This window comes from Mus caroli, chromosome 11 (assembly GCF_900094665.2).
Source record: "Mus caroli chromosome 11, CAROLI_EIJ_v1.1, whole genome shotgun sequence".
NCBI classification, from domain to species: domain Eukaryota; kingdom Metazoa; phylum Chordata; class Mammalia; order Rodentia; family Muridae; genus Mus; species Mus caroli.
In genome coordinates, this window is record NC_034580.1 from 95,929,014 (window position 1) to 95,942,379 (window position 13,366).

The 13,366-nt window shown below is 45.8% G+C and overlaps 1 protein-coding gene across 1 annotated transcript in view; it reads right to left on the reverse strand.

The window, feature by feature from the left end:
- Positions 1-11,441: 11,441 nt before the first annotated feature.
- Positions 11,442-13,366, reverse strand: part of LOC110306306 (keratin, type I cuticular Ha2) — a 7,466-nt gene continuing 5,541 nt past the window's right edge. Inside the window, exon 7 of the mRNA XM_021178470.2 lies at positions 11,442-11,873. Coding sequence (XP_021034129.1) covers positions 11,744-11,873 — 130 coding nt within the window. The 3' untranslated portion in view covers positions 11,442-11,743. The remainder of the gene's footprint in view (positions 11,874-13,366) is intronic.

The following is a 13,366-nucleotide window of genomic DNA, read 5'->3' on the forward strand; positions in this document are numbered from 1 at the left end:
CTCCACCTTCCAGCAGCTGCCCACTCCTTCCGGTCACAGCCTCATGTTCACACTGCGTCTCCTCAGAACTCTATGCAGCGGGGACCACAGTAAGCTTAGTGTCCAATTCAGTCTGGAACTTGGCACGCCCCCGCCAGGTGACACCTCAGAGTTTGGGGTCCATTGAGGGAGCAGAGAAGTAGATGGCTAAAATGAGAAGAACTCTGACCAAGCAAAGAGTGCCTGGACCTGTCCCTTGACAAACCAAAGGAGGCAATCCTATCCACAACTGTGCCAATATGAAAGGAGGTAATCCTACACATACATGTGCCATTATGAAAGTCTGACCTGAGGCCCAAGGTGAGGAGACATTGTTAGACAATCCTAACTCATAAGGCAGCTCTTCTCTAGAGGGAGTCTGGGCTCTTAGACCCATAGTAGCCTTTTTCTCCTAATGTTAGCTGAGCCTATACCCCAAACAGAAAGCCACAGGACCCAAGGATGCTCTCTTTTCTGCCCTGAACCGTCCTGCTGGGTCTGAGCTCCCAGACCTGCACCTGTTTGTGATTTCTCTTTGTAACAGAACTTTTTCTCCTTCAAAGTCCCCTGTGGGATCTCCATGTCACTCAGCCTCAGGTCATCTAGGCTATTTACTGATTGATTGATTGATTGATCGATTGATTGATGTATATCCTATTATTGCTATTGTGTAATGTGGATGTTTATCTGTGGACCATATGCATGCCAGAAGAGGGCACTAGATCCCCTGGAATTGGAGTTACAGACATGTGTGACCCACTATGTGGGTCCTGGGAATGCAACCAGGTCCTCTGCAAGAGTAGCCAGGTGTTCTTAACTGGTAAGCCATCTCTCCAGGCTTCATCCAGAACAGTATACAATCTACTCATGTCCACTTCCACCAGCTGATTCAGGGACACTCACTCTCATGCCTGGCCTAATTAGCTTCGATTGTCAATGTGATGCAGCCTAGAGTCAACTGAAAAGGAAGTCTTGATTGAGGGAGTGGTCAGATTTGTATTTGCCCGTGGGCATTTCTATGGAGGATTGACTCCTCCCAGCTAATCCTTTCTTCTCTTTCATGCTGTATAATGTCCATTTCTAGAACGGAGCTGAATTAGTGTTGAGAAAGGAAAGAAGTACCTACTCTACTCTCTCGTTGATCCATTCCGTCATTTGGGCAAAAAGTGATTTTTGGCTGTGATTTGGTTTGTGATTTTTGTTTGGTTTGGTTTGCTTTGCTTTGCTTTTTTGAGAATGCATTTTATGTAATCCAGGCTGATCTCAAATTCATGATTCTCCTGTATCTGCCTCCCAAGTGCTGAGAGAGCAGTCATGTAGCACCACACCTGGCCCTCAAAAGCGATTTACAAAATGCCTGCTGTAAACCAAGCACTGGTGGCAAATACTGGAAAATAGGGAAGAAATGAGGAGTCCCAAGGCTTCCCTCTCCTTGACTCTCAACAAAATATTGTGCTGGACCATAGAGCTTCATCTCAACCAGTAGGAGTTACAAACTCCTGGACAGGATGGGTACTTTACAGCTTATGTGTTTTGTTTGTTTGTTTATCATGGCTCCCACTGCTGGAAGATACAGGGGAATTGCATCATGTAGGGGAGGTTACCCATCATGCACTTCAGTAGATGTAAACACTTAAGGGAACTGCTAGAACCCAGTCCTAGGTGTTAGGAAATGCAACCTCAGAAAATCGCATAGGTCAAGGACACCATAAAGACTTAAGAGACCAGGCTAAGCCAATCAGTTCGCGGGAGCCAACTCTTCAAGCTATGCTAAATGGAAACACCACCCTTTTGCTCGAGTTAAATAAGACTTCATTTATACTTTAATATATGCTCATTTAGAGTTAAGAAATACATGCTAAAAGATTAAATAGATACTGTTTTCTCTTTATCTGATTTTTTAAAGTAGGGTAACAGCACGCAGCACTAGCAGGAGTATGAGGAAACAGGTCTCATCGTAATTTGTTAACAAGATGCAAATTAATGCAATCATGAGCTGCCAATCCTCTACTCCGGTACAGGGCCCAGGACCTCACAGAAGGATGTTATGAGCCTCAGAGTTGGTTCCGGTGGCAACCTTGGCTAATCTGCAATACACCCATGGGGGAGAGACTTAGTGAAGCTCGCTGCACTCTGAAAAGACATGGTTAGAAGAGATTTCTGAAGATAGATTGGGAAAGCTAGGAGATGCTGTATTTAGAACTCTGAAAGGGAGGAGAATATAGAATTCTATTTCTGCAAGAATGAAAAGAGACTTTGGCATAACACAAGGATCTTCATGATGGGAAATATGATGATGATGCAGAAAAGTCAGCTTTCCTTTGCTCATTACCAGCCCATGATGCTCAAATAGCCGAAGTCTGGAGCCTTATGGTGTCTTCAGAAAGATGAGCTTTGAGGGCTGTCCTATGTTCCATAAATTCCCTCTGAATTCCGAGGCCAATCTCTTCTCTTCTCTTCTCTTCTCTTCTCTTCTCTTCTCTTCTCTTCTCTTCTCTTCTCTTCTCTTCTCTTCTCTTCTCTTCTCTTCTCTTCTNTCTCTTCTCTTCTCTTCTCTTCTCTTCTCTTCTCTTCTCTTCTCTTCTCTTCTCTTCTCTTCTCTTCTCTTCTCTTCTCTTCTCTTCTCTTCTCTTCTCCTCTCCTCTCCTCTCCTCTCCTCTCCTCTCTTCTCTTCTCTTCTCTCTCTCCTCTTGTCTTCTCTTTTCCTTCTCCCTCTACTTCCTCCTCCTCTTCTTTCTTCTTTCTCTCTCTCCCTCTCTCTATCTCTCTGATTATCAGGTTTCTCCTGCCATTTGGCACTGTGGTCCCATCCTCCCTACCACTTACCTGATCATGTCTCATTGCCTCAGAGTCCAGATACAGGGTAGATGTTCCACCTGTATGTGTTTAATACACTGGTGATAAATACAATGTAGTCAAGTAAAGATACTTGCACGTTAAGCCAATGAATCAACATCTCGCATTCTTAGCAATGTGAAAAAAGATAAATACCCAAACAGAGATGCGCTTATGAATTCACTCTTCAAAAAAGAAAGGGCAATGCTAATTTGTTTGGTGTGCCATTTTCTGTGGTATAAATATTCCACCATAGTGAAGCCAGTAATGTGTCTCTGAGTGAGGAGTTGGAAAGAGATGCATAAAATCATCTCTTGTGAGGCAATAAGAGGTAGCTCCCACAGTCATCTTGACCCTACTTTCCAAATGTGTGACAGTGGATTTTTTTTATGCATTAGTTTATTCTACAAATTCACAACGGATAATGTATGCTATAGACCTACCCTTGAAAGAAAAAAGAAAGAAGTGTGGCCATGGTGCACATATAGCTTCCCTTCACCAGTCCCAAGATGCTTTCCTAGAGCCCCCATGGCCACGCTGGACTGTGAGTCTAAAGGAATCAGGTAGGCCCTGGAAAGGGTGAAAACAGCTTGTGCAACACTGGCAATCATTCTCTTTCAGAGATGTGTGCTCCTTTCCTGAGCCATCCCCTGAACTTTCTGGTGCTGCCAGGGACCCCAGAAAGATATGGCTCCATGTAAGACCATTAGGAATCATTAGGAGGAGGAAGCCAATACAGAGAAGGAACACAATACAAATGTAGGTCTGCTTCCAGACTTTATTGGGAAAGACCTGTGTCTGGACACCTGTCTAAGCAGGTTTTGTCATCCTCCAGGGAATTGTTGACAATGCTCACTTTTCTAGCCATTAATATCAACATTGCCTGGGAACTTCTTAGAAATACACATTTTCAGGTCCCAGCCTGAACCTACTTTATCAGGTCAGGACCAACAGACAGGGTTTGCACAAGTGTCCCAGGAACCTGTGACTCGTGGTGAGATGTGCTGACTTCTTAGAGTACAGGGAACAGTTGTACATACAGGGGTACATACAGTTGTACATACAGACTTAATGTCTTCTAAACCCAATGCAAACAGCTCCTAAGCATGGGAGTTGCAATAGACCAGACCCTGGTCAATGTCTAGAGAGTCTGTTCCCAGTCACTTTCAGGCCAACAGCATCAGTATCCTTGCAAGTAAAGTCCAGATATCAGCTCTCTAGATGGTTCTGACTTTAGTGGAGGCTGGGAAGTGGTGACTTGGAGGTCTGAGAAAGGAGCGTGAGAAAAGACGCTGGAGTGAAGAGCAACCCTTTGGAGACAGGCATGCAAGCTCGGGCCTCCTCACAGGTTTCAGTTAAGTCACAGGATTCTCCTTTTCTCTGTGGCAAAAGAGGATTATACAATCTGCCTTTTGGGATCCTGGAGAGATTCACATCTCACAGAGTGAGATTTGCTAAAGGGATTTGCTTTGTTCGTGAACAGCAAAAGGTTGCCAGGCCTCTTCAGCGATCCTGAGAACTAAACTTTCCCATTACTCATTTGTCTTTAGACAGTGCCTACTTATTTCACTGGTATAAATAGCAATACTCCAAGGGGGAATTAGTAATGTGTTTGCTTACAAGGTCTTCTCCACACCCTTGAGAAGTCTGGACTAGAGCCCAGATATTGGGGCTCAGCAAAGAACTGCCCTCCCCCTTCTGTGGGGTGGGTTCTTCTACGTGAATACCGGGATTACAGGGTTGATGTGGATGAATGATTGAGGTCTGGGTGGGTAGGCCACACACCTGTGGTACATAGAGATTCATTTGGCATGTCAATCATGTGCAGGGAACAGACATTCTCAGAGTGGGAGGAAGCACATTTCACCTTAACTCTTCTTTGGTACAGACATCTGGGAAGTTATCATCAAGAATGGAGCTCCTATGCCTTGCAGGGTGAATACAGAACCCTGCACGCAAAGGGGATTGGGGGCTGGGAAGAGAGATCTCAGAATCAAGTTCTCCCAGAACCAAGAGATAGTTTAGGCCTAGAGGACTCCTACACAGTCTGGGAGCCACCTCAGCCAGACTCTTGAGCTGTAGAACCCCTTTTGCTGGTTCTCACTAGGTGTCCCCAGAAGCACTACACCCCCACACCCGGTGACAGGGAACCTGGGGCCCTCTATGCTCTTTACTAGTGCTATATGAGTTCTTCTCCCTAGATCCAGTCCTAGAAATTAGCAGTCCCCAAGGCCTGGTGACCAGATAGGAAAGATTAGGCTTTTCTTCTCTGGTCCTAGGGCATTCTATTCAGAATTGCTGAACAGGCTAACTTGGGGGCTTTGTGCCATTAAAGGAGGGGGCATCCCTGTAAATGTTCCACCATTAGTACTACCACTTTCCAAGCTCCCTCAGAGACCCCTGCTGAGCCCCCATGCCAGACTCATCCTCCAACACCTGGACCTAGCTCTTTGTATGGGCCTCTACCCTCTGGCACAGGGTGGCACACTCTGGACCTGTTGTGGCAGAGGCAGATGAGCAGCCAGCAGCTCTCTGAACAGCAATCTTCTTTCTTTGTTCTTCTCTGGCCAGGCACTGAGATGTCAGCTTTTACTGAGAGAGTCCACAGGTTTGGGGCAAGGGTTATTCCATCAGCATGTGTCTTTGAAGTAGGTGCCAGTACTGAAGGTTGGACAACCAATGGGTAGAGTTCTGGGGTGGCTGCTTGCCCAAAGCTACCTGGACTAGAAAAAGAGTCTTCACAGAAGAGGGACTCTTGTGACACCAAGAGCCATGATGCTAGAAAAAATAGCTTGCAGATGACTTACAAGAGCCGAATGCCCAGCCATGAGCTTATGTCCACCCATTGAGTGAACAGATGCAATACTGCAATCCCTAGCCCCAGCACTGCATGGGAAAGAACTCTTCAGCAGATATAGCCTCCTTGCTTATAAAAGACAGGGTACCCACATTTGAATTTTCTGATACTGCCCCCTCTTGCTAAAGGTGTCATATTATCTTCTTAAAGATAATTCCGCTGTGTTCTTTGAGTCACCGCTAGGCTCTAGTGTCATTCCCTAAGCTGCATCAGGACATTCAGATGGCCCAAACACAGGGGCCTCTGGTCTCAGGGAAAGAACCCCTAAAGAACCCGTACCATAGCGAGGGCTAGTAGGTTAGAGAACCCATTTAGCCACTGTGGCAGTTATTTTTCTAACTGCCATACCCAAACACCAGACAAGAACGACTTCAGGAAAGAAAGGTGTGTTCCGGGCTCACAGTTCAAGGGTGCAGTCCATGATGGCTGAGAAGGCATGGCAGCAAGAACATGAGGTGACAGGTCACATGACATCCACAGTCAGGAAACACATCAAGATGTATACCACTGCTCAGCTTATTTTCTCTCTGGGACTCCAGCCCGTGATAAAGAGCTATCCAAATGCAGGATGTGTCTTAATTAAACCTCTATGGAAACACTCTCACAGATACCCCCAGGGCTATGTCTCCTAGGAGACTCTAAATCCCATCAAACTGATCATCAAGATTAGCCATTGTGTCCTCTCATGCTTCAGAACCCAATGAAGAGCCGTAAGATCCTCAGGGGCATGGAGCAAGTTAATGACAGAGCCATGGCTGCTCTCTGGGCTCCTAACTCCTGCATGTTGTTTGCACAATACCATAATGAACCAATATTTCCTGTTAAAGAGCCAGGGAGCACGCCATACAGTCTCGGCACTGCAACAACTCAATTCCATCATGGCGCAGAGCTGACACAGGCAATATTGAATTGAAGGCTATGGCTCTGTTCCCAGAAAACTTCATTAGCCAGAACCCACAACAGTAGCCTCAGAGAATCTGCTATCATTTGTGGCCCCTTGTTCTACATAACACAATTAATAAGGGTGAAAAGATCAGGTCCCTTAGAGCACAGTCTGATGTGGTGACAGTGGGCCGAGGCAGAGCCTGGACACTCGGTCGTTACCCAGCCAGATTCCAGAACTGGACACTAAGCTGGAACGCTGGGGGTCTCTGCTCCTCCAAGACATTTAGGCAAAACTGGAGGCTCATCTGTGCGTTCTGAAATGACGCATGGCTGTCCATGGACCACTCTTGAAGCTTAGGTTTCAGAGTGCCTCCAAAAGGCGGAACAACTGTCTTGGTTGTCATTGCGGGAGAATCAGAAGAAGAAATTTTGGTGATCTTTAACAATCTCAATGAGCATAAGTATTATCTCAGGCTTTATATCCCAACAACTGTGCAAAGCATGTATGGTTAGTCTGGAGGCTGAGATGCAGAGACTAGGAGATTTAGCAGATCCACACAGCTTGGAAATAGCAAGGTGTTATTCTCACCTAGGGTTCCTCAAGCCAAAGCCACTGGTCTTCTCTGTTGTTCCACGTCGCTATTCTATTATACATGTGTTTCCTCACTGTAGCTAAGGAAGATAAAGTTACCTTATTGTTCAAAAAAACCACACAACAAATGATATAACGAACTTTCTAGCTAGCCAATTGAAATCTTTGCATTGGAGTATTAAAGCTTACAAAACTCCCCGGGAGACTTGGTAGTGGCAGTGGTTGTGACTGTTGCTGTTCTTTGGAGACAGGTTAGCCTTCAACTCACAGTCCTCCCGTCTTTCTCTCAGGTTTTGGTCCTATAGGTCTGTCCTACCATGTCCAGCAAGAGAATTATTTTATTGTTAATAATTTTCAAGTTATAAGTTGAAAATACATAGTTTTAGCGTATTATAGCTTCTGATGATACAGGAGAGAAAGAGAAATTCACTCTATATAGTTCAGGATCCACACACCATCTCTGCGACACTGTGTTCAATCCCTGGTCTTTCTCTCATGAAGTGTCACCCTTGGGCCAGATAAGCAATGTGACCAACTCACTTTCACCCCTAGAAGAGGACCTTTTCTCTAGGGCACTGAATGCCAGGCCCAGGCCCAGGCCCAGACTAATGACCTTAGAGATATTGTGACTTTGATAATCATATCCTTTCTTCCCCTAACTCCATTCCAGGAGGACCTGAAACATCAAATATGACCAAATGGACATTACTTTGCTGTGGCCCTGCCTACATTTCCTACAAACCAGGGCTATAGACTCAAAGGCTTTGCTATGAGGACAGAGTTCCTCTAAGAAACTCATATGAGAAACCTGCTTAGAAGCCCAGGTGCTAGTGGGGCATCAATATTTCCCAAAGCCCATGTGCATGGTTTCTTGACCCATCAATAAGAGAAACAGGATAGTCAGAATCGCAGTCATCTTGGAGGTACTACCCAGACATGGAGGGTGCTTGCTGGTCACTAGTTTACAGCTGGAAGCACATTCCAGGCCCTGGTCTGTGGGGCTTGGTTTTGTATTTTTAAAACTTTAATAGGCATCTGGGTGGTCAGACAAGTCTTGGCGAGTTGCACTGACACCGGTGTGGAGATGAAGGGCTGGTTGGATTAGACAATATATGCTGGTGGGAAGGAGCCCGAAGAAGTCCCCAAAAGGTCTAGAAACCTGTGCCTCCCGGCCTACCTAGGACTCCTAAGCTGTTGCTCCTGCTCAGCTCTCAGCCACAGCCTAAGGGATGCTCTCACCCTGAGCCAAAGTTGTTGTTTTGTTGTTTTTTTCTTCTTTTTCCTTTAAGGAAACTATATTTCCAGGGAAGTTTCAGCATCTTGGAGAAAATATCTCCATTCTCAGGAAACCAAAGGACAACGAAGGGGAAATATTTATTACCCTGAAATAATAATAAGCCTCATGTGTTTGGAGAAATCATAAAGAGCTTACAGACATGTTGGGCTTGGCCTAGAATCATTTGGCTTCCATTCTGTCCTGCTGGTTGCCTGTCGATGAACATATCTTTCCTTCCCTCTGGGTCTTAGACTGCTCGTCTGTGAGATGGGAGAGTCTGGGCACAATGGTCTGTCTGGAAGGCTCCTTCTGGTCTGGAGTCTGGGGCAGCTCAGAGCAAAAGCACTTTCTGTGGTTGTGAGAAACACTCAACTTCTGCACTGTGCTACTCAGTGCTCAGGGCAGGGAACACACAGCCACTTAGGGCTACTGAAAGAGAGGGGCCAATTTCTCTCTCCATTTATTTAATTTTACTTAGTTAAAAGTTAGATGAGGTATGAGCTAGGTACAGCTAGCAGATTGGACAAAATAGGTCAGTGTTCTAGAATCAAAGCTTTGACACATTCTATATAAGTGTCTCGAGCCAAGTGAGACAGAAGAAAGTTTGACAGAGAAAAGAGTCCTGGTGTGAGTGCAGTTTGTGTGCAGTCATGACAAAATCCAACACGACAGATGTCCCTCTCCCTCAGCTCTGCAGCAAATGAAAGCAGAACCCACAGCTAACCCAGCAATGTATTTGTGTCTCTGCCGTCAGACTAATGGCCTTGTCTGCCAGGCAAGCATGCAGGATCATGTCTGGAGAGCCCCCAGGCCTCTATGGGAGCCAGTCCACATTTCATGATTTCTTGGCAAGGCTGGAGATACTTAATAAAAACCTCACTCGGCTCATTAAGGAAGACCTGTGCATTCCGAGAGTAAGATCTCGGCTCTTTCCTCTTTCGCCTGTCCTGGCCAATTCACTGCCAAGACCAGTCCCCCACAGAGCCTCTCACATTAAGCTCTTCCCTTTTTTCCAGGGTTGCTTTGATTGCCTTATTGAAGACCCTGTCAGTTCCCCCATAGACAGTTTATGTACGGCCCTGACTCTCAGCCATCCTGTCTATTCTCTTCATTGAAATGGTCTATGATACCACTCTGGTTAGGTCATCCTTGGACCCAAATCCTGTAGCACAGCTCTCAAGTTCTCTGTGGACTCCTAAGAATCCCCACCCTCACCCCACAGCCCATGACTTCCTCCCTTTGAGTTATGTCTATCAACTGCTCACCCAGGAACCTGCTGCTCCATCTAGCAGGGCTCCCAAATGTGACCCCTGCCTCTCTGAAGACCCCACACTCATATCTATGCTCTGCAGATCTTGTTCAACCTCCCCAGCCCATCTCAAATGTCATTGGCTACAAGAAATCTCTTGGTATCCCTAACCTACTTTCTCCCATCCCCAACCTACTTCCTTCCAATCTGCACCAGTGTTTATTTCTTCTGGGTGGCAATTTGCACAATGCTTAAAACAATGATGTCCTACAGCTAGCCTTGGGTTCGAAACTTTTTCCTTGCATGTAATCCTGGACAATAGATCTACACCTTCTCTGTGCCCTGACTTCCTATGTCTAGAATGAACAGAAGACCAATACTTTCCGAGGTTGTCATGGGAACTGCACATGTTCATTTTCATAAGATGCTCAGCAAATCAGGACAGATGAACGCATAGTGAGTGCTCCATAAGAGGTAGCACTGGGCCAGGTAACGTCAGTGCAGGAGATTGAAATAGGAGGATGGCAAGATCAAGGCCACCCTGAGCAGTATAGTGAGACTTCGATAAAAGGATTTTTAAAGGGGAGGAGGGTGAGGCTGGAGATGCATATAGTTCAACCGTGGAGCCCCTGCCTAAGATGCATGAAACTGTCTATGCAATTGCCAGTGGAGCCAAAAGGCAAGCGAGGTGGCAGTCAGGTAGCAATCACTGCTGCTGATACCATGATTGCTTGGTCCCTGATGACGGGGCAGAGCTTCACATTCTCTGATCTTAGCTCCTCCTCCAATTTTAAGTGTCTAGATGGTGAGGAGCACTTGCATTTTTTTTTTCTGGCATCCTCCACACCCAACTGCAGCTTGCAAACACCAAATACTTGGAATGTGAATCAGTCAAGCAGCTCTTAGTAATCATGTGACTTTGGGCCAGTCTTTTAACTCCTCTGACCCTTGGTTTCCCAATTAAAAAGTGGAGGAAATCATGGTACCTTGTTTGGAAGTTTTGTTTGTTTGGTTGATCGGTTGGTTTAGTTTGGGGTTGTTTGCTTGTTTCTTTGTTTGTTTTGCAAGGTTAGGTGAGATAACACTAGCAGTGTTGGAGACCCGACAGTTGGTTTAGCCAGCCTCTAACACAGACCCAACAACCAGCAGCACTCCCTAAAAAACTATTAGATATATGACCATACCGTGCCAGCTAGATGGATGAGGAGGTAAGTTTATTAGGGTATTAGTCCCAATTGCAGTTGTTTGACCTTGCTTTCTGGCATAACTATCTACCTCCCTTCTCTCTTTATTCACTTATTACTTGGCTCTAGAATGATTTCCTGGCTTAAACAGTTTTATAGCATTGTTTTTTTTTTTTTAGAAAATACCCCTTGAGTCTGCTGAAATAAGCAGGCTGGAGAGATCGCTCCATCGTTAAGAGCACTTGCTGCTCTTCCAGAGGACCTGAGATGGGTTTCTAGCACCTACATGGTGATTCACAACCATCCATAATTCTAGTTCTATGAGGAATCCGATATCTTCTTCTGGCCTCCACAGGCAGCAGGCGTGGTTGTGGTACACATACATACAAGCCCAGCAAAACACTTGTACACATAAAAATAACTGACACTTTAAAAATAAGAGGCACAAGAATACAAAATACGGGCACTCTTTTCCTGAACCCAAATGAAAAGAGTTGGGTCATGAATGCACCATCCTGAAAGACAAAGAAATACAAACTTGCAGGGCCACTGAATTAAGTTTTATTCCCAGTTTAGCCAAAAACACATGCACTCTGAGAAAGCAGAGACAACCAGAAACACCACCAAAGAGAACCTTCAGCCCAAGGAAATAGAGGAGGCAGCGCTGAAGCAATGTAGTATCAGGACATGTTGATAGTGTCCACTTCCTGGTTCTGGTCAGGGCCAACTAAACTGGCCACACTCTTGTCTTGGTCTCAGGATTGTGGTCAGACTTGGTGTGACAAGGCACCAGGCCAGAGAACTCAGGTCCCTCTGGGACTCACACACTGAGAGATGCTCAGAGGCTTCAGTAGCGGGTCTGTAGGCAGGGTGAACAAGGCACACAAACAGTGTGGGGCACACAGACGGTGCGGGATACCCCAGGGGAGGGTGCACAAGGCTGGCAGGAGGGAGTGGAGCAAGGGTTACAGGGTAGCCTAGGAGAAAAAGTCACAGCGGGGAAGAATTAGTGGAGGAGCCCAGTTCATAACATACCTTGACAATTCTGCCCTCAGGAGCCTTGTTAATGGCTCCACTGCACATCTCTTCCACCTGGCTTCCTTATGTCAAACTCCCTCGCTTTACTTGTGCTACCTCTGTGGCCTCCCAGCTGATCCCCACTCCCAACTCTACTCTTGCCTGTCCTTCTAACCCCTGTCAGATTGATAGCCAGAGGGATCTCCAGTAGAGCACAATCTAATCATGTCCCTCCCCTACCTAAGACTTAGTAGCTTCCATTTGTGCTTGAGACAACCGTCAGCCTCTTTAAAAGACATGTGTGTTCCATCCCCACATCTCACAGTTCTGTTGTCTGAGCTCAGCCTTCCACCAGTTCCTCCATAAGCTATCTAGCTCAAGCTATGGGACAGATGTCTCCTCTTTCTAGAACTCTCTTCTATAACTATTTTCTTAATCCATTACTCTTCTTTAGAAGCTCAACTCAACAGTCACATCACCCTTGAACCCTCATATCTCAATGTTCTATATCTCAATGGCACAGGATAGCTCCTCCCATAGTGATAGCTACTCCACTATAGTCTGTCTCCCCTTCCAGGCAGTTGAGGTCCAGAGCTGTGCATATGTGCTCTCTGTAACCCAGCATAGAGCAAGAATTCCTAAGAATGTCTTGAATAAGAGGAAATAATAAATGATGTGGAATGAATACATAGCAAAAGGAAACAGGATAACATCAGAGACTGACAGGGTAGGGCACCAAACCAGAAACAACACCCTGGACACCAGACATCGACCAAACAGCTCAGAGGCCCAATGTGTGGCCCGAGGGCCACATTCAGTCTTAACTATTCAATGTGGTCGGAATCCTTGTTTTCAATTTGTTAAATATATTTTAAAGTTTGAAACTTTTAAAGCTTAAAAAAAAAAACAAACAAATCCCGCTTTTCTTGGACTGGAAGACCAGCAGCACACAGGATCTGCATCCCATGTGGTAGAACTGTCCATAAGAAGACAATACTGCCCTCCTTGAGCATAGCACAAGCTCACTGGCTTCCACCAGCCCCACAGGCTCCACATCATGTGTGGAGGGTAACACCCTGGCCCTGGCAAGCATGTGAGTTTACAACACTTGCTTTGGTGGAATAGGATTCTGAATAACAGAAAAATGAAACTAAATATTGAACAAGAAATTGGCTATGAGAGCTGGGGAGATGTCTCAGTGAATAAAGGTTTCATCACACAAGTATAAAGACCTGCCTGGATCCCCAGAATCTGCATACAATCAGACAAGGCATGTGTCTGTAGTCCTAGTAACCCTATGGTGAGAGGGTAGGCAGAGGCAAGACCATTCTCAGAAGCCTGTGGACCAGCAGGACTAGTGTATGTCATGGTAAGCAAGAGACTTTGTCTCAAACAAACTAGAAACCTGAGGTTCCTCTCTCTCTCTCTCTCTCTCTCTCTCTCTCTCTCTCTC